The 21,797-nt window shown below is 42.3% G+C and overlaps 1 protein-coding gene across 1 annotated transcript in view; it reads left to right on the top strand.

Moving 5' to 3' along the window:
* LOC108796234 (ribosomal protein S6 kinase beta-2-like) overlaps positions 1 to 21,064 on the top strand; it is a 45,999-nt gene extending 24,935 nt beyond the window's left edge. The window contains exons 10-15 of the mRNA XM_018567691.1: positions 2,285 to 2,392; positions 4,426 to 4,488; positions 6,119 to 6,196; positions 14,745 to 14,849; positions 16,473 to 16,567; positions 20,896 to 21,064. Of these exons, the coding sequence (XP_018423193.1) occupies positions 2,285 to 2,392; positions 4,426 to 4,488; positions 6,119 to 6,196; positions 14,745 to 14,849; positions 16,473 to 16,567; positions 20,896 to 21,007 (561 nt within the window). The 3' untranslated portion in view covers positions 21,008 to 21,064. The remainder of the gene's footprint in view (positions 1 to 2,284; positions 2,393 to 4,425; positions 4,489 to 6,118; positions 6,197 to 14,744; positions 14,850 to 16,472; positions 16,568 to 20,895) is intronic.
* The last annotated feature ends 733 nt before the right edge of the window (positions 21,065 to 21,797 follow it).

Below are 21,797 nucleotides of genomic sequence, written 5' to 3'. Positions count from 1 at the left end.
TATTTGAGGTTGAATAAAGACATAAGTCCATCAAGTCCAACCTATTGTGTGTGTGTGCATTTATGTTTGAGTTGGTGTGTGAGTGTGTATTTGTCCATGTATGATTTTGCTCTTAGGCGTACCTGTACCCCTGTATATTATGGTCTCCGAGGAACTCGTCCAGGAGTTTCTTGAATGATTCACTCTCTTAGCTGAAATTACTTCCTGCGGCAGCGAGTTGCAGACCTTAACCGCTCTAACTGTGAAGAACCCCTTTCGCCCTGTGTGTTGACATTTTTTTTCCACCAATTGTTGGTTGTGCCCTCTGGTCTTTGTTACGGGGCTAATCATAAACAGTTTGTTAATAATGTTGCTGTCGCCCTTGAATAGTTTATACAGTAAAATCATGTCCCCCCTTAATCTTCTAACCTCCAGAACATATTTAATTTTAACAACCTTGTTTCATAGCTCAGGTCCTCGAACCCCTTAATGAGTTTGGTTGCCCTCCGCTGGACTTTTTCCAGCTCAAGGGCATCCTTTCTGAGTATCAGTGACCAAAACTGGACCGCATACTCCAGATGTGGCCGAACCAGTGATCTGTAAAGTGGCAAAATTATAGACGTGTCCCTGCAATACATTCCCCTCTTAATGCAAGACAGGACTCTACTAGCTTTGTTTACAGCAGCCTGGCACTGCGAGCTGTTATTCAATCTGCGGTCTATAATGACCCCCAAATCCTTCTCCGTTTCCGACTTCCCTAGTGGCACACCCATAAGTGTATAGTCCATTTGCCTATTTTTAACTCCAAGGTGCATTACCTTTCATTTATCGACATTGAACTTCATCTGCCATACAGTTGCCCACTTCCCGAGTTTATCCAGGTCCTCCTGTAATGTTATAATGTCTAAATCTGTGTCTACTACCCTCCCAATTTTAGTATCATCAGCAAACACTGAGACATGTGGAGCCAGGAAAGTCATTGCAGCTTAGTTTTCCAGTCTCCTCAAGACAGCAGCATAAACCTATGTATTTAAATTATAGCCTGTGTCCTATCATATAGTCCAAGAAAAATCTATTATTTTTAACATTGTAGTAAAAGTTAGTTTTGCCCGCGGTACATGGTTGGGTGTGGATACCGTGAGGTTCAAAGCAGGAGGACACCTGTAAAATTTTAGATTACCCATCACTTTCTGTGAATTGACAATGGTAACCAAGACAAATAGGGTAAAACGTCTTAGCAAGTACACAAACGGCAGTAAAACCTGAAGGGTTTCTGACTGTTACCTGTTTTTCAAAATGGGGAACAAGTTATAGCTATAGACACATTTTTTATTAAATACCTTTTAGGTTGGTAACTTTCTTCAAAGCTGAACTCCAACCAGATACAAAATATGAAAATGAATGTGGTTGTATTCTTTATTACAGACTTGAAGTAGAATTATGAGGTGAGTGATTTCTACTCATCCTCATAGTTAGAGCCGACGTATGACATTGAAACTGTCATACGTCGGCTCTATTGATTGGAAAGTGAGCGAACACATACCGTCGCTCGCTCACTTTCCGATCATCTCCCTTCAGAGAGCTGAGACTGCCAGTCTGACTGGAGGAACGCTGACTGGAGAGCGCTGACTGGAGGAACAGATGGGGGAGGGGGTGGGCACAACTGGCTCTGCTTCTAGATAGGCAGAGCCCGCTGTCAATCAGCCAGTTGGGTGGATCTCGACAGTATTGCCGGGATCCGCTCTGGCTGCGGCGCCCCAAATATATAGCTCGCTATATACTGAACTTTGGGTCACTGGAGGACGTTGGTATATGTCCTTCCGTGACCCTAAAGAGAACTATGGGATAAAAAGGTTACCCCATAGTTCTCTTTTAAATATATATTTTTTTAACATGCAAGCCTTGTAAGTACCTATATGTGACATTGTATTACCCTCTTGCAGTCCCTGCACAGCAGAGACTAGGGGAGGGAGACGCAGCACACGGACCCTATTAGTTGTGCTGCAGTGCAAAGAACATGATGGTAGGAGAAGAGCGACAGAGGGGTGAGCCTTCAAGACAGATCTATGCTGTCTGGCAGAGCTGTGTAGATCTCAGAACTGGATGGGGAGAAATACAAATGCTTTGGCATGTGAAGCAGCTTCGTTGTGTGGATTTCATCTGTGTATTTAAATGTTTGCCTGGAACTTGGCTTGCAAGTAGGAGGGGCCTGTTGCTTGAGTACAAACATGCCTGAGCAATATGTAACTGAACCCTGTCTTTCTTTTTGTCTTTGCCCCCGCCATTTTCTTACGTGATGGAACAGCCCCCTTTTACTGGAAATAACAGGAAGAAAATCATTGACAAGATTCTAAAGGGCAAACCTTTCTTCCCTCCTTACCTGACACCCGAAGCCTGTGATCTCCTGAAGAAGGTAGCCTTGAAAGTGTAATGGGTATTAAATTAGGATATATTGTACTTTTTAAGTGGAACATTAGTCAAAAATGTTACTTAGTGATAGCCCGTGGGTATGTTCTATTGTTCCTTATTTTATATTCTCTCAGCAGGGGCTTGTTCCTGTGACAGCACAGATGCTGCAATATTTTTTAGATTTGCATACAAGCTTTTTTTAGCCAAGCTGTTTTCTTAATATTTCCAAGCAGCTGCAAGGTTACCACCGCACGAAGCTGTTAGACTTTCCTTAGTCTCTCTTTAATGAGACAGAGGACTGCAATGTACTTCACATTAACCTGTGAATGGTCATCCTTCACTGAACTGACTGCACTAAACCTGTGAAAGAGGAAATGCAGTTGCTGTGAATTTACTGCAGATTGCAAATTGTCATTGCTATTTTACCTACCCTATAATACAATCCCTCTCAAATATATCTATATAGAGTGATATAATGCATGACACCATTAAAGCTAAATTCCAGGTATGCACTGTTATGTATGCTTACATTGGTCCAACTTGATCCGCCCAGGGGGATCTTGTAAAGCACCGTAGTAGCTGGAGCTATAACAGTGCTGACCTTGATCTTCCCTGTCCTGTATGGTACTCTGCTGAGCAGCTTCCCCTCCGCTCTGAAAACACAGGGGGTTGCTCGCTCGACACAGCGGCCATTTAAAGATCACCCAGTATTTCTATCAGTGGATACAAGGCATTCTCTAATTGGATGAGGGGCAGAGACATCACACTATTCTCCTTTTCCAATCAGAGAACGCCTAGAATTCATTGATAAAAAATACTAGGCGTTATCCAACTGGCCAATGTGCCTAGTGAGTGATCCCCTGTGTTTTCAGAGAAGAAGGGAAGCCTCTCAGCACAGCGCCAGTACCAGGACCGGGAAGATCGCTGTCAACACTGTAGTAGCTCCAGCTACTACATACTGCTCTGCTCTGCACCTGCTCCGTGCTTGGTGTGAACAAGGCCTTACAGAAACACCTTGGCCCGATCAGGTATAAAATATGTATATTTACTTTGGTGGACTAATGTAAGTATACATAAATATTTATAATTGGAGTACAGCTTTAAATTAACCTCTTACACACTTCAGCAGTTTTGGTCCAGAAGAACGCAGAACAGAACACCCTGAGCAGGCGTGGACAAATTTGTCTCACAAGGGTAAAAAAAAACTCCTTTAATCGAACTTAATAATCGGCTAACTAATCGATTTTGAAAATAATCGTTAGCTGCAGCTCTACTCCTACCTACTATGACATTCCTAAGGACCCGGCATTCTTCCTCCTACATCATAACTGAATTCCTGTGCGCAGTTACAAACGCTCTGTGGTGAAACATATGATTAGTGTTGCTAGGGCATGTATTCCTGCCATGTGGCGAAGCACAGATCCCCCTACTGTGAGGCAATGGTTTGACAGAATAAATGATATCAGGATCATGGAGGATCTGACCAGTACTATTAGAAATATGTGTGCTGGATTTATTAAAACCTGGTACTACTGGAATGAATCTACATCCTCTTCTGACTTTCTCCTCTATTCCCTCTCTGTGGTACATTTTGTGACGTGTTTCTTTATCGAGCTTTTGTACAATTTTGAATATGTTGTCGTTTAATTTTTTGTATTTTCTGTCATTTCAATTGTATGTACCTCGTGGTACCTCCCATTGCTATTTTCTACTTTACCTGTTCACTGTTATTTTATCTGTACTATTTGTCCCTTGTACTGCTGTTCTCATGTTAGAAAATGTTAAATAATTTTATTTTGTTAAAAATCCTACCGCAGTCAAAATAAATCCCTGAATTAAAATATTTCTATATTGTCCTTCATAAACATACCTATGGATATGATTAGGTGTAAAAAAAAATAATTGAATCCTTTTCTTTAAGTTCAATTACTACCTCATGCAGTAGAACATTTCACAGCTCAATTGCCCCAACTTCAGGGAACCCCTTACAATAATAATGATTCAATCTTCTTTCCTTTTCTTTTAATTCTATTTCAGCTACTGAAGAAGAATCATACTCAGAGACTCGGATCAGGGCTGGCTGATGTGGCAGATATTCAGGTCTTCTAAGTCAACAACATATTTCTATTCAACAAACTTCACGTTTATTTAGTATATATGAATAAGAGGAAATGTTTAATTATGCTTTACGGGCTGAAGGATAATTTCAGTTTCAAGTTCTACTGTTATTTTGTGTTGTGCTTTTGAATAATTAGCTGTAATTCAGGTTTTTATATTAGATTTCATCTGCCGCCAGCACACCAGCTGAAATTTTAAATCGGTCTCACTGGCTGATGGAGCGAATGACTCTTTAGTGGACCTTCAAATTTAAGTTTAGGCAGTATCATGTTTTTCACATATGTGTTAGAATGTATGTATCACCAATATTGTTCGTTTTGGCTTTGGATAGAGTAGGGAAGGGTTAAAACTCCTGTGAGTTTATTTGCTTCCATCTTGTGTCCCAGTGGGAAGATGTCCCTTTGCTTTCTGTTTCATAGGAAGGGAAAGAACATCTCTACAAAGTGAGGGGAATTCCACTCTTAGACAGGTGTCCTTATTGAAGCATTAACCCTCTACTTTAACTGTGTCAACTGTAAAATTTTGGATTTTCCATCGCTTTCTGTCTTGGTGACAGTGGTCACCAGGGCAAATAGAGAAGTTGAGTGTACCTAGTGAGGACACAATAGTCACCATAACTTGGCAGGGAATTTCTTTCTTCCCTATCCCCTACTCTATCCAGACAGAAAAACAAAATGGCTGTACACTTTTTTATTTGTATTTTTGATGGACCCTTTTAGACATATCTGCACATATTTTATCTCATATCTTATGCACAGTTGGGGAGAACGTTTTTAATCTGGAGGTTTATATGGTACAGTTGAGGCATGAACATGGAAAAAGCACATTATGCATCTTTACACATTACTGTTTGCTTTAATTGACCTGTTAATGCATGTTATCATATAAGAAATTCAGCTGGCCTGAATTTATGTAACTGCACTACAGTGTAATCCAGTGATATTAACATGCTTTCTTGGTATAACTGGTTTTCTTGTTTAACTGATAATAAAACCATGCACACATTCATTGTCTTAGTGCAAGCCCATTGACTGTTAAAGCAGAAATCCATGAATTTAAAAAACTTTCCGTTGCAGTGGGGCTACCCCCGCACTTCAAGGGTTAAGTGCGCATTTTTTTCTAGGGGATGGATAAAGCAGATATACTGACCTGATCCTCAATCCCACTGAGTTACTAGACCGGTCCCCACATCCTCTTCTTCCCTGGGCTCCGGCTGTCTAAGGACTGCTGACAACATCACGTCTAATGCAGGTCCATTGACTTGCATTAGATGTGAGGAAACCAAGGAACATTGCACAGCCGGAGTAGTGGGGGAAGAAGTGAGTGGCAATCGCCACAGGACCAAGGATAAGCTTTATTCCAACCCCTAGAGTAAAATGAGCACTTCATTCTTGCCTTTTAATGCCCGGAGTTCTTCTTTAAGGCTGATTAATGTGCATACAGCAAATCTCTGATAGCCTTGTGCTTTAAAAATACCCTGTCAGTTTAAAATCTCTAAATTACACCTATCGGCTTCTTGCATATATTCGTATATATTTCTTGACTAGGCCACATTTGCTGCCAAGTAAATCTTTTGCGTTGACCGTCATGTTGTGTTCCTTCTAAATTGCAGAAGCACCGTTTTTTCAGACAAATTCAATGGGATGACTTGCTGCATTGTAGAATTGAGCCACCATACAACCCAAACCTGGTAAGTTCACAAGTGAGCAGAGGATCCAGGGAGGTATTAAACAATGTCTGCGTTGCTTTTTTTTTCTTACTTGCTGTGTATTCTTAATTTTCAAATTTATTAGAAATACAGTCATGTGAAAAAGCAGGCATGGAGACTGATTACTTTTTCATCATATTTGAACAGGAAAACACTAGAATTTCATTCAAATAGTGTCTGAATGTGATATACTTGAACATATGACACACAAAACTGAAATGGTTTATTTATTGTCAAAATCAAAATGAATGAAAATGCAGATTTGTCTCATGGAAAAAGTATTTATACCCCAACACGTACCTCCACTTAAAATCTATTAAATAAGAAATGTTGTTTTCCTGATTGTGTTAACGATTAGGACCTCCATGGGTTACATGCAGGTAGAACCTGTCTTATTTAAACACATATTTCAAAGGTCTTGTGTTTTGTTTTGCTATTGACCTGTGTTGTTTCATTAGGACAAGGTCCAAAGAAAGAAGGTTGTCGACACCTATGACTCTGGCTAGGGATTTGAAAAGATTGCCAAATTTCTCTACATTGGCAATTTCTTTGTAAGAAAAATAATCTTCAAGTGGCACAGCGTATGTCAAACAGCTGCTAATTTATCCAGGACTGGTCAGCCCAAGAGCTAACTAAAGCTAAAAAGGAGTCTCCAAGGATCTTAAAAACCACATTGTGGGATCCTCGGGTAGCTCTTGCAACAGTTGATGTCAAAGTGCAGGCATCTAAAATCAGAAAAATATTACACCAATTTAAATTGCATGGGGAAGGGGTTGCCAGGATAGGCCTTTCCTGTTCAAGAAGACTATTAGAGCAAGACTACAGTTTGCCATTCAACATAAAGGGAAAGACTAAGCCTTCTCAAGTAATATTCTGTGCACTGACAAGCCAAAGATAGCTGCTTGGCCACAGTAACAGTGAGCATGTTTGGGTTTCTTTGCTGTTTTAGGGCATGGGCAGCTTGCAGTCATAGAGTCAACTATGAATCCTGCATCATATCAAAGTATTCTTGATGAACATGTGAGGCCATTTGTCCAAAAGTGGAAGTTGAAGAAATGGAAGGTTATTGACTATCCTGTGTAAAGCCCTGATTTGAGTTTCGTTGAGGAGGGACAGTTCATGTAAGGAAACTAGGGATGCACCGATACAAGCATCGCTATCGGCGGCAATACCGAGTATTTGCATGAGTACTCGTACTCGGCCTTAAAGTGGTATCGGTGCATCCCTAAAGGAAACCCACAAACATCTTGCAACTGATGGAATGTTCTATGGATAAGTGATCGGTTTCCCCGGGACCGGCTTGGCGGGTCTCCCCGCAATGATCGGAGAGACATTCAGCGGCTTCCAGACGCTGATCTCTCCTCCGATTACTGTGCGCAAAAACCATGTGACATAAAAAATTGCAACTAGCCTTTTTTTTATTCTACAGGGCCTCTGCTTTCAGAACATACCGTATTTTTCGCTCCATAAGACACACTTTTTTTCCCCCAAAAGGAGGGGGAAAATGTGCCTGCGTCTTATGGAGTGAATCCCGACGCCCGAGACATGCAGTTTCGGGCGCCGGGCGAGTAGTAGGAGCCACTGCTCGTTTAATACGAGTGATCTAATGAGATCACTCGTATTAAAACCGAGCAGCGGCGACGATCGAGATCACCATAGAGCAGACGAAGAACGGATGTTCTTCGTCTGCTCTGTGTGATCACTGAGACCGTGGCGCTGTAATCGCAGCGCCACCTGTCTCAGCGGTCACTAACTGCAGCTTCTGTCACAGCTTCTGTCATAGAAGCTGTGACAGAAGCTACAGTCTGTCGAGTGCTCCATAAGGCGCACCGGACCTCCCTGCGTCCTATGGTCCGGTGCGTCTTATGGACCGCAAAATACGGTATATTATTGTTTGGGGCTTTGAAGCTGTTTTCTAGCCAAAAATTTATATTTCATTATGTGTGCGCAAATAGTAAGTAAATGCTCCGTACAGCAAGTGGTTATGTCAGTTTCCTTTGGGTGTACTTACTTTTTCACATGGCTGTAGATGTAACATGAGTATGGTTATGCTGTGTATGTAGGAGGCATAGGCACCAATTGTGTTGGCATCTAAGCCTGCCTACCACGAGTCTGATTGGTCTTTATAGACTGTGCTGTTCTTTAATTCCTCAAATGCAGGCCCTGACATCACTAAAGGAAAGCACATCATTTTCAGTAAATGTAATGCCACAGAAAGCTGTCAGACATGTAACACATAGACTATAGGCATGTTCTAGTTGTTGGAGCCTGGACTTCTTCAGAAGTAAAACATTGGAAAATCATCACATGACACGCTAGAGATCACTGCAATTATAGCCCCTTGACAAATCAATGCTCCCACATTTATGCTTCTTATAGCCATCTTAAAAATTACTTGTGCCACATCTGATATGTTTCTGCAAGATTTATAATAAAAGATGAGAGATAGAAAAAAAATGAGAAGGTAGCACAGAAAAAGTAAGATGTGTGAAAAAATAAACCAAACCATGTAACTACTAGAAGTCAGGGTAAAAAAATACCCAAACGTCCTGTGCTACAGAGTTGGAAATTACATAAGGATAATTATAATCACATGCCTCCCCACATCACAGTGTTCAACTTAGTAATATTGGCTGCTCGTGCCTGAGCACTGTATCATATCGGAGGTTTATTTTGCTCCCTCATTCCCAAAAGCCCCGCTCCATTAGCAAGGCCTCGGTTTGTGCGTGCAGGGTGGCATGGGAAAAAGTGGCAGTTGTCTCTTTAAGGTTATTTATTAAATAAGCCTTTGCTTATAAACTAAATAAGTCCTTGCTATATTATGGCAGAATTCTGTAAATAAACATTATAACGAATTGCTAGTGATCAATGTAATACCCAGGGCCAGATTTCCCACAAGGCCAACAGAGGCCCGGTCATGGGGCGGCAGGGATGTGGAATTCCTATCGCCCGAGACATGAAGTTCCAGTTGCTGGGCAGGTAGTTGTTTTCTACATTTAGCCCCGCTTTGGGCAAACAGGGCTAAATGTACAGCGGGGAAGCAGCTCGTTCGTTTACAAGTGATCTTGGCGATGTCGCCGAGATCACTTGTATGCAGCCTGCTTGTCCATCCTCACCTGTCACCAGCTACCTCTCTCTCCAGAATCGAGAGCAGGGAGAAGAGCTGAGAACATCCATTATCTGCTCTCCTCTGTGTAAACAGTGAGAGGGGAGAGCTGCACCCCCAGCCTTCACATCTCAGTTGTCCCAGAAGTTCCAGTACAGTGCTGTGATAGAACTCCTGTATTGAAGGTGACAGGTGTAATAAAGAGAACCTGTCACCTCCAAATGCTTTCGCACATGGACTTGTTAGCTCCTGTATGATAGCAATAAAGTTAAGTGAAAAAAAATAAAATTTGATAAATTTAGCAAATAAATAAAAAATAATAATGAAAATTGAAAAATAAAGAGGTAATAAAAAAGTTAAAAAGTAGAAGATAAGATAAATGAAAAAAAAAGTAAAAACTAACCCTGCCTTCCCCGCCTTCTGGTTGCCATTCTCCATTTGGGGGGGGATGGCGGGGAGGGGTGCACATTGAGGACCCTGGCCTTGGGGCAGCAGAGAGAGCAAACTGGCCCTGGTAATACCTGATATGATTGGGTGACCTGGTGTAAATGTAAATGTTTTAGGCAAAACATGGAAATTTATAGATAACCTACAGTTGATGCAGATAATAGAAACGGTGCCACTGTTGGATGGGTACAAAGTTTCAAGGGACAATTTTTTCAATCTGTTTTATTTTTATTACCATGTTATACCTGGGCACTAGAAGTGAATTATTGTTTTGGCTAAATAGATTTCCTTTACCCATCTGCAGGAAATACAAGACCTAGAGAATGTAACCCTCCAGTAGATTCCAGCTTCAACTCTTGTGTTTCTTGCCTCCTGCATATGCACTAGGGATGCACCGATACCACTTTTTTGGGTCTGAGTACGAGTACCGATACTTTTTTTTTTTAGTACTCGCCGATACCAATTACCGATACTTTTTCTTGAAGGGGCAGATATAACTTTTTTTATGCCATCCTGTGCCCAGCCCACACCTGTAGTGTGGCACAGTTATATCTAATTCTGCATACCTGGCTGTATATTATACATTAAAAAATGTAATATACAGCCAGGTATGCAGAAATAAATATAACTGTTCCACACTATATGTATGCATTACGCACTACAGTGTTCGGGCGTTGACATGTGCTCAGCCTCATCCATTTTCCACCATATGGGGATACAAGGCTTAGTTAAAAAGAATAGCAAGCAGTAGTGATTTTAATTAGGTTTATAAAAAAAATCACTACTGCTTGATATTCTATTGTTCGCCCGTGGAGAAGGAGTTCGCGGCCATCTTGCATGAATGCAGACGCGGTCCTGTGTGCTGTGTGCGGCGGTGGAAGATGGCGGACACAGGTACTCGTTTTAGACATCAGAGCATTTGCATGAGTACGAGTACCCATCGCGCCCGATACCGATGCTTGTATCGGTATCGGTGCATCCCTAATATGCACCCATGCTCAGCTGTTTGTTATGTTTATCCACGTGGTCGGTCTGAAGTTGCCAACAGTCATCTGAGCAGGCCAGTGAGACTCGTGGGTTGAAGGCTGAGGGACATGGGCAGGATGTCTGTAGATAAGTTGCACAGTGCTACACCCTATCTCTCTTTATTTAGCTACCTTAAGGGCTCTCCAGGGGCTCCTGGATCCCCCATAAGCTGCAGCTAATCTCCCCTCCTCACCGGTACCTTTAGGCTGGTGTGTTAAGGCACATGTTTTTACCTTAATGGGTGTCTGGAGGGTGAACAAGACACTGATAATTGTGTGTCTTGAGCCACAACGGCACACTGAAGTGAATTGGCACGGAGTCGTTTCTAGAAATCTTCTAGATGTTGATGGGAGATGAGAGCCCAATGCATGATTATTACACTCGAGAGAACAGTGGCAGTTCTACCTGTATCCGGACAGCTGCAGTTCGACTCAGCTGATCCAACATCTGGATCGGCTGAGCCGAAGCTCCGGCAGTGAGTGAATAGCTGAATGCCACCAAGCATTCAGCTATTCTGGTAGGAAACTTAGGAGGGACCCCTATTTGAAAAGAAAAACAAAGTGTGGGGTTTCCCCCAAAAGTCATACAAGGCCCTTTTGGTCTAGTAGAAATGTTAAGGAAGAACCCCACCCCCAAAAATTGAGGGGGACGTGGGGTCCCCCCTAAAATTCCCAACCAGACCCTTGATCCGAGCACAGGCCTGGCAGGGCAGGAAAGGGAGGGGACGAGCGAGCTGCCCGCCCCTCCTTCCATACCAGGGTCCCCACTGGAAAAGCGCCTTGTCCCCGTGCCGATGGGGGACAAGGGCCTCTTCTCTGCAAGCCCTGGGGCGTTGGCTATGGGGATGCAGGTAGGGGGGCTTATTCGCATCAGGGTACTCCATTAATAAGGGGGCACCCAGATGCGGCCCCTCCACCTTGTGAATGAGTAAGGGTAAAGTAAAAATATAAATAAAGAGACCAGACTTTTAGAAAAAAATCCTTTTAATTGAAAAAAAAAACGCAGCAAAAGATTTTGACGAGTTCTTTATTGTAAAAAAAAAAATTGATCGAAACAACGTAATCCTGGGTCAATCACGAATAAAAAATAAGCCGTCCGTACGTGATAAACTCCCGCCACAGAATGACATTCTGACAGATGCCGGCAACATAAACAATTGGACGGAGCCAGCTGTGACGCCACCGCTAGCTACACCCACCTGTTTACATTTGTCTGGCACCTGACAGGCTGCCCGCAGATCCCGGACAAATCAAAACAAATGGGCGGAGCCATCCGTGATGTCATGGCTGGCTCCGCCCAGTTGTCATTTAAAGACAGCCCAGTGTCCTCAAATAACCTGGGGACGCTGGTCTGTCATTGAAGGACAACAACTGGACTGAGCCAACCGTGACATCACTGTTGTCATCACATCAGCTGTTGTCATTTGCGGGGAGAACGGTCTTCTTTGTTAGACCTTTCTCCCCGCTTCGGCTGGGACTACGGCTCAGCAGAGCCGAAGCATATGCGTTCAGCTCGGCTGCTGTAGGGGCTATTGTGAATATCCCGTACAGCAGCCCTTCGGTTCGACCTGAACCGAAGGGCTCTGGCTGCCGAAGCGAGCCAAAGGATTAGCTGCAGCTATGGCTAGATCCTTCGGCAGGTAAGTGAATAACCCTCTTGGTAGTCGGTGAGCCTTGATAGTATTGGGAACATAAGAGTCAAGTAGTGGAGCTAATAGCAGCTCCCACATTTCACCACAGTATTGCACAGAGAGCACTGTGGCAAAATAAGTAGGGATGCACCGATATATCGGCCGCCGAAACATATCGGCCAAAAATGGCACTTTTGGCAAAATGCCGAAAGTGCCATTTTCCTGCCAATACATCAGCGCATCCCAGGTTTCTTTCCTCCCAGCTGGGCGCTGCTCTGTGTCCGAGCGGGGAGGAGAGAAACTGTGATGGCCGAGCGCTGCGGGAGGAGAGCGATGTGAGCGTCTGGCGTCTTTTCCCACACCGCTCAGCATCCTATCACAGTCCGGCAGAGCGGTGTGTGGGAGGAGATGGGCCGCGCTGTCACAGGAGGCTGAGCTCTCCTCCATGCACCTCTCGATCAGCCTCCTGTGACAGCGTTTCAGAGAGAAGAGCAAGGTACACACACTCAGTACTCAGTGATCGCTGAGTGCTTGTACATATTGAGAACATGGTATGTTAACTATATCCTCAATTATGAATGAATGGGAGCGATCTACATCACCCCCTGTTCATTCATAGTTGTAGTTATACTAAACATACCATGTCCTCATGTTATTGTAGCGCTCACCCCCGAAGGAGCCGCTGAATAACCGGGTGTTTCTATCCCCCTACACCAATGATCACCCAAATCGTGGATCCACAGCACACCAACACACCTTTTGAAAAGTTTTATAGCAGATTTAATAATAACACAATATATGAAAGCAACTATGGCAATAGTATACCCAACAATCGCACAAAAGGATATTAAGCAGCAGGCTAAAGCACTCTGCAACTCAGTAGCTGCAGCTATCTGCTGTCAGCACTGATGTATGCGAGGCCAAATGTCTTTAAATGTCCTCTCTTGAATGGGGTGTATGTCCTTTTAAGGTTTCTCTTTGGCAATGCCCAACCCTTCCATGACTACTGGCCAGTAGTGGTGTCACTAGGCCTCAGTACGGGCGCTTGAACACATAGTTACATAGTATTTGAGGTTGAATAAAGACCTTAGTCCATCAAGTCCAACCTATTAGAACACAGTCTCTCTGGTTCAGCAGATGAACATCAGTCCTTCAGAGTGCTGTTGTACAGATTCTGTGTGTCCCAATCTTTCAGTGGCAATCACACAGCTCTGTTGCATGCAGTCCTAATTCACACAGTGCCACACACAGCCTGTCTTCTCCAGATCCCCCAGTCAGACTGGGCATGCTCAGTCACTGCAGTGCATAGCCCTCCTCCTTCTCGCACAGCATCCTGGGAGTGGTAGTTCCCAAGAGCTCTATTAGCAATGTCCCAGTGTCAGCTCTCCACTGCAATCCCCACAAATCTCCGCCTCAGATCACACACAGGGACAAGTTAACTCCTTACAGTTAGGAACAGGAATCGATGTGATAGCACATATATGTATATTATATAGGGGCTACATTATCAATGAACAGGAACACTCATAAAGGATTCCTGTTCATTGATAACAGGGGACACAGAAAAAGAGATTGAGGACTCCAAACATTTTGGGTTTCGGCCTGACAATTTTTTTTATTTTGGTTTTAAAATTTCCATTTCGGTGCACCTCTAGAAGTAAGCTTCACGTATTTCTCATTTGGTGGCCAACTGCTGTGTTTCTGATTTTAAAGCTGCCCATACAGTAAGTGAATTTCAGATGTTTCTTGATAAACCAAACAAAATTCACAAAGTGGGCTCCACTGTCGGCACTCCTCAATCAGCTGGTCGAAAGGGCAGGTTGGAAAATCTTTGAACGAACAGAGGCGACAGCCATTCAGCTGCCGGCTTTTTGGGGGGTATTCTGACAGCGGCAGACGGCCACCGTCAGAATACAATGAAGACTGAAGGAGATTCTTCGATCAATGTTCGTAAGCATTGATGGAGGAATCTGTTATATTTTCTTCATTTAGCCCGCAGGTTGAACTAAGAACCTGCCACGTTGAGTACGTTCCCGCCCTCAACAGTTCCACAGTTCAATTCCAAAACCTTTGTAGTCATTGGAGATTTTTGCCCTGTTATAGAGCCTGGGTGTAATTCAGGATTCTCTCTAGATGCACACAGTTGCTTTAAAGATTATTTGGAGACGCCGCATAGTAAATTTTACACACTGTTTAGGACCTGACAGGTTCACCTGTCACCTCTGTTGTTTAATAAGACCATATTTTGTGTCTAACAGTTTTCACTTATGCAGCAGTACAAAACTACAGTTAATACTATTTCTTTTTTTTTTTTTTTTTAGCTGTCTGAGGATGATGTCAGCCACTTTGGTGTCCATTTTACCCGGCAGACCCCTATTGAAAGTCCTGATGCTCTCATCAGTGAGAGCGAAAACCAAGCCTTCTTGGTGAGTTTGAGTTCAGCAGCTCTCATCCTCTGAAAAATAATTTCTGATTGTTGCCATGTCATGCAGTAAAGTGAAACTTAATTTTTATCTGCCTATACCATATTTCCTGTGACTTCATTTTCAAAATTATTCCAATTATTCATTCCCCTTTTTCACAGAGCTTTTGGCCCTAAATACATTTTCAAGTATATCTGGTTGTAATGGGTGGTCAGTACACACCCAGAGTGCCATGTGTGCAGAAATATTTTTGCTATAAAATAATTTTAAGCTGATTGTAACTTCCAGCCAATAAAATTGTTGCATAAATCATGGAGTGCATCTTTGCCTGGCAGGCCAAGATCCTCGTTATTCTATGTTGCTGTTAATTGACACTTGGGTCCATGCCGCCACTAGTGATCCTGTGAGGATCACTAAAAACTGCAGAGAAAATACCTGACTACTCCTAAGTGTCACTACCTTGCTGGACACCTGAATGAGGCATTCCTGTTCTTAATCTTAAAGGAGAACTATGAGGTGAGTGCTTTTCACTCGCCTCATAGTTCTAGCCGACCTGTGACAATGAGACTGTCACAGGTCGGCTCAGTAGATTGGGAGGTGAGCGAACACATAATGGCGTTCGCTCACCTCTCGATCCTGTCACGGCTCTCTGCCGTGAAAGGGGAGGGGCTGGATTCCCCTCTCCTCGCTCCGATCCGCCAGCGCTGACTGGCGGAACGAACGGGGGAGGGGGCGGGTACAGCTGGCTCTGCCTCTAGATAGGCAGAGCCAGCTGTCAGTCACGCAGCTGGGCGGATCCCGGCATAATTGTCGGGATCCGCTTCAGCTGCGGCGTCTCAGTATACCGCAAGCTACAGCTCACGGTATACTGAGCCTAGGGTGACGGGAGGACGCTAGTTTGTGTCCTCCCGTTACCCTAAGGAGAACTATGGGGAAAAGCCTTAACCCCATAGTTCTCCTTTAACGTGGCTTGAGTAAGGCATCTCTTTCTCATCAATAGGAAATCCTATAGAATATAGAAGTCACCAGCAAAGACGTAACATCTTTTTCAGCCAGGAGGGAGTGACACATATAAACACAAGTATTTTCTCTACCTTCTATCCTATTTATACCTGTATAGTGATCCTTTCGCTAAGCAAGTTCTCTCCAGCGACAAGATCACTAGTGTGACATAGCCCTTATAGGTCTTGTCCCTCTTAAGCCTGTGATTGGTGAGCTCACTCCCCTGTCACTTTGCTCTACCGTTCTATCAGCATGTCCATTGTTAGCATCACAGCTGACTGGCTTTATGTGCTGCTTTCCCCTCCCCCAGAATAAGCTTTGCTGTGCCAGGACTGCAAGAGTCAAATTTAGGTAACTACACTGCTTGCAAAAAAGAGTACATTTAATAAGGTATTAATGAATGCAGAGATGCATTATTTGTATTTTTATATATGTAGTTCTGCTTTAGGAAGGTAAGGCTATGAAGAGATACACAAATAAAAAGGCATGGATTTCCTAGGCAGGATTTTTAGAAACCTATATACTGTATAATGGTAATAATAATAATAATGAATGGCTGTCCTCCTATGTATTTGTTAGTTTTCTGTCATGCTTGTAAACTTTTATCTTTTCACTACTGGATAGGGTTTCACTTACATCGCCCCTTCAGTTCTGGAAAGCCTTCGACAGGTGTTCAGCTTCCAAGCATGGCATCAGTCTCCTCATCTTCCATCTCAGAGGTGAGCATGTTAACTCCAAGGGTGTTGCCATACTTTTAATTATTAACTGAGAACTCAGCTCAGCACTTTATGTATCTAAAATGACTACGCAAGTCTTTCTTCGTTTCTCAAAACCTACACTATTTGTTAACCACCAGGGACATATGCATAAGTTTGAATGTTAACATAGCTTTCCTGTGCCTCAGCATGTCAAAGCTGAATAGGTCTAAGCCAGGGGACCACAAGGTTCTTAAAACTATGATTGTCCTACCACCTACAGGAGGATTGGACACTAGAACAGAAACAAATTGCAGCACTAGTGGCCATAAACATACTGAAAAAAAAACCCTGCTACATCCATTAGGCTCAGTTATTGCTAGTGTGCTTAGGAGGATGGATGTCTTTTCACATAGGAAGTGAATTCTGATTCCATTTCTGAACACAAAGTTGGTACTTGCTTGTTACAAACTAAGCGCTAGGAGTGGCTATATCCTCTGTTGCTGCCCTACAGTTTGTTTCTGTTCTATTGGCCAGTCTTCCTATAGGCAGCAGCATCACCCATGGTTCTAAAAATCCTCAATGAACTCCAAGAAAGGAATTTTCCGTAGTGATGCACTGGAAGAGTAATTTTATATCTGGCTCAGTACATAACAATTTTAGAAACTGGGTAACCAGAGGTGACCTTTTAGTTCAGATGATGCTTTGAAATTCTAAGGAGGAGCAGTGGCCACACACTGGATGTAATCTTCAAAGTTGTGCACCAATGCCTTATATGAAGACATCATAAAAGATAAGTGTATTTTTCAGAACAGATTTTCGTTTCTTTAAAACTCAACTGCAGGCTGTTAAATCATACACATCATTCACCCTTCCCAACTGATGCAGGCTTTAATAATAGTTTTGTCAAAGAGGCTTTATTCCCCAAAGCTGCTCTTCTTGCTAGTCTTGTCACTGCCCCTCTCACTGACAAGTACAAGGCAGGATCAGCGGTGGTGGTGGTGTCCACAATGTTTGAGTTATTTAGCCCCTGGACTTTCAGTTTGAAATGAAAACCTATTTATTTTTTGTGATCTTTTCAGCTACAAATACTGCTCACTAGAGTTCTCGTTAATTGTTCTCTTATATGAACCAATTTGTAATTAAAAAGTTAAAGTGAATTATTAACATTACTTTTAAGTACAATATATACTAAAAATGCAAATAGTATAGTTTAGGCTTTAAGGAATTAGCCCAGCAATGCAAACTACTAAGTAAGTTTTTGTAAGTATGGAATTGTTTTTAAAAAATACAGCAAGAAGAAAAGCTATTTTTGCACCTTCGCCTACTAATTGTTTCCAGTTCTCACAGTACAGATATTGCACAACATTTGCAGCTTTGTGCTTTCTTCATACGATATGTAGGGGTTGGCTTTGCTGCAGAGAGGAGATTGCTTGTGTACGTGTAACTTTCCACTTTGAACTGCGCTGTTTTAGTTCAGCACACCTCACACATACAATTGTCTTCTTTAGTTGCATGTGGTAGATGTGGTGAGTGTTTCCTGCTCTGCCAAACTGCAGCCAGCTTAAATATCTGCATCCTGTCATGTGGTTTTGATGAGTTGTATGTGAGCATTGTTTCTGTTCTATTATGTCTAATTTTGTGTTGCTTTGCAATACTCCCTTACAGCAGGTCTCCTATCACCCCTTTTAATTAGTTACTGGGAAGTTCCTGAGTGCAGTCAGGTGGGTAGTGTACGGTTAATAGCAATTTCTCAGTTGCAATCATTGCCTGAGGCTTTAGATCTTTGAAGCATGGTGAATCACTGCAGTCATTTAATGGCAAGACAGATATGTGGGAGCTGCCATTACTTACTTGCTTTGTATGTAGGTTGTATGTAAGTTGTGGGGCTGTCCTTGCTTCAATCACTGACTCACAACAAGTATGTAAGTTGAGTTCCAACCTAAAGTGACACTAAACTCCGGAGTTAAATCTTAAAAATGCATTCAAGTACCTTAACTAGTAACAATCATGTACCTTATTTGTGCATCACGTTAGGATCGGTAAATATCAATGATATTTACCGATCCCCTGCTCTGCCATGCACACAGAGCCGCTGTCATCCTGAAACTGACAGGATGACAGCGGCTCCGATCTCCTACCTGCTCGGCCATCCTGACAGCTGCGGGCGCTGCTTCTCTCCCCCTCACCGCTGCGCCATCCTGACAGCAGGCAGCGCTGTGCGGGCCACATTACAAGGTCCGGCGGGCCCGATTCGGCCCACGGGCCTTGTGTTTGCCACCCCTGCTGTAGACCCTCGAATCATCTCTGAATTCATGCTGACACTGTCCTTCCTTCTGGATGGTGGCTACTTTTGTTGCCCATGGTCCCTGTGTGTGTTGTTAAGTAGCCACCGCTCCAAGCTTGCTCCCGAGATGGACAACCATCTCAATACAAATTAGTAACCTAAACATGAGCTTGTGGTCCATTACAGGAGCAAGCTTGGAGTAGCCACCCTCCATAAGGAAGGACAGTGTCAGCAAAAATTCATAGATAATTTGAGGATCTACAAATGAGTGATACACAAATAAGCTACATTTTTGGTAATAATTAAGGTACTTGAATACATTTTTTAAGATTTAACTCCTGAGTTTAGTGTCAGTTCCACTAATTGGTTGTATAGGTATTCTGGGCAAGTGACAGGATCCTTTTAAATGAATAAATTATATGTTTTAGGAGATATCAAGGCACTGAAAAAGGTCAGATAAGTGAATACCTTGAAAATGTTAATCAATTAATGATAAATGTATGTATTCTTTGCCCCTGTTCAGACCTGGGCATTTTGACGCTCAAAGCTAAGCATGACAAAACTCAACACAAGAAATCCTATTAATTTCTATGGCCCCTGTTCACACCTGAGAGTTTTGCTGCAAGCTGTAAAACGCCGAACACTGGAAAAGGTACCTAAGCCTCTTTTGGGTAGATTACAGTGCATTTGGCCACATAGACTTCAATGGAAGCGAATGAAAACGGGCGACACGCATTTTGCACACCTGTTTGTGCGCATGTTTGCTAATTCACCACAATGCATTTCAATCCGCTCAATAAAACATGCCTCTTTGTATATGCGCATCTAACGCGCATAAAAATGTGCAAAACCACACTAGATAGTATGCTTCAACAAAACGTGCGCTATATGCTCAAACGCTGATGCCTAGGTGAGAACGGAGCCTTATAGAAAAGACACATGAAGATAAATATACATCAAAAGCCATATTTGTATTTGTTTGTGTGTCTTTTCTATAATTATATCATTGATTGTTTGAAAGTGACATTTTATATGTTCCCGGATCTCACCTTAATATGTTTATATTTGAGTTACACAGTGTGAGCTATTTTAGGAGTCTGCAACACAATTAATCATCTAAATATATTTTATGGTTTGACCTATTGTAATGTTTACTCTAAAGTAAATTACTTATTTTATTATTTGTTTATACTGTATATTGGAATAATATTATAGAGCACTTTACCGCCCCTCAAAGGAGTTTGCAATGTAATGTCCTACCACACATACACATTCTAGTGTTAATTTAATCAGCCTCCAATTAAGGTACTAGCATGATTTAGCATCTTCATTAAATGGGGACAAACAAAATCCATACAGATAGTAACTTTGGTGAAATTCTATTACTATGTATCCTAGTGCTATGATGGGCTGCCTCTTTAGTCAATAGCAGTGTATGTGTGGGTTGGGAGATATGATTAAGCTTGTCTACTATCATAGCTAGAGCAGGCAGTCATTCTACTGTATCAGAATGAAAGCAGCTGCAGGTCTGTTCATCGACCGAGTGCCTACTAGTATCCATAGCTCTCTCTTTTGCTATTTGCTCTCTTCTCTTTTCTTCTCTCTCACTTTAAATGTTTAATTGGGTAGTGAAGTTATTTCTTCTATTTGCTCCACACACATATGTGTAGTGGTTGGCTGGAGCTCTTCACCTCCTGCTTTTTTAAAAGTGGGCAATGGGCAGCTATCCACCTCGACCAGATAGTCACATTTATTTATAGAATTTCGAAGCCAATGAGTGTGTTTTTTTTTTTTTTAAAGGTTATGCACCTAGCAAGTTCATTCCAACACTCCGCAATCGTAGGGGGATACGCTGATCTCTATTTAACCGCAATCAATTTATGGGCAAGGAATAGAGAACTTGTAATAGCTCGAGCTATTACAATGCAAGCCCATAAGAAAAGCATTAAGTGTAGCGATAACAACCCTAACTGTCCGGGGTAATAGACGGTGAATAATTCCGGGGTAATAGACGGTGAATAATAAGCTCCCACTAATTTAAGATTTTTTTTTTTTCTTTTTTCAGCCCTGGAAGTGTATCTCAAGTTTCTGAGAATGAAGCAAAGCCTCTCGAGTCCACCAAGCCACTTCTTATTTCCTCCAGAGGCCGTAAGAATAAAGGAAGGCGAGCAGTATAGCAGATATAAAGACAATTGGGCTGGTTCAGTAAGGCACTGATGATACACAAAGTACAGTAGCCAGGGACAAGCTCTCCTTGTAAAACTCCACTTTTGTCATTTAATTTGCTATAAATAATTACAAATTGTGCAAATTACTTTATAATTTGGTGTTGTTATAAAAATGCCTTTTATATTTTTGGTCTGCAGCCAGCCATTATTTTCCAAATATTCCAAAAAACTGGTATAGGTGGAAAGATACATTTTTACTTTTTACCAGACTACCCAGATTTCTGTTTGCCCTGCTCACGTCATTAGCTCTTTGCTTTTACCAGAAGTCTGCGGACATCTTGAGGTCATATTACAGATGTACCCATCAAAGTACTTATGTTTACTTCTGAGCATTCTAGACTTTGTACAACTACGTATCGAGGATGCTGGACATCTAGGAATGTCCGATAACATACAGTACTTTTGATTACAAGGCTGGGAAAGATTATATGATAGTAGCAGGTAGACCACATTGCACTCACTTTTTTATCAGTTAGAATCTAAAATATTTCCTAAACAATACTTCCAGTGTATAATTGACTGGAAGAGCTGTTGTGCTTTCTTTTGGGGGTGTTTTTTTCACAACAAAAGTGGAGTTCTACTTGGTTAACACTAGTGATTTCTAATTGTTTGCTATATTTTACTGCACTTTGCCTTATTGAATTGGCCTGGGAGGATTCCCACAATGCATCAGGCAGCAACCAGGCCCAGCCAAAAAACTGTGGTAACTTTTCCGTATACAGAATGCAGCACTCAGGGA

Source organism: Nanorana parkeri, unplaced genomic scaffold, assembly GCF_000935625.1.
Source record: "Nanorana parkeri isolate BGI_ZX_2015 unplaced genomic scaffold, ASM93562v1 scaffold1084, whole genome shotgun sequence".
NCBI classification, from domain to species: domain Eukaryota; kingdom Metazoa; phylum Chordata; class Amphibia; order Anura; family Dicroglossidae; genus Nanorana; species Nanorana parkeri.
The sequence above is the reverse complement of the archived record's forward strand: the minus strand, read 5'-3'. Positions and strand labels throughout refer to the sequence as shown.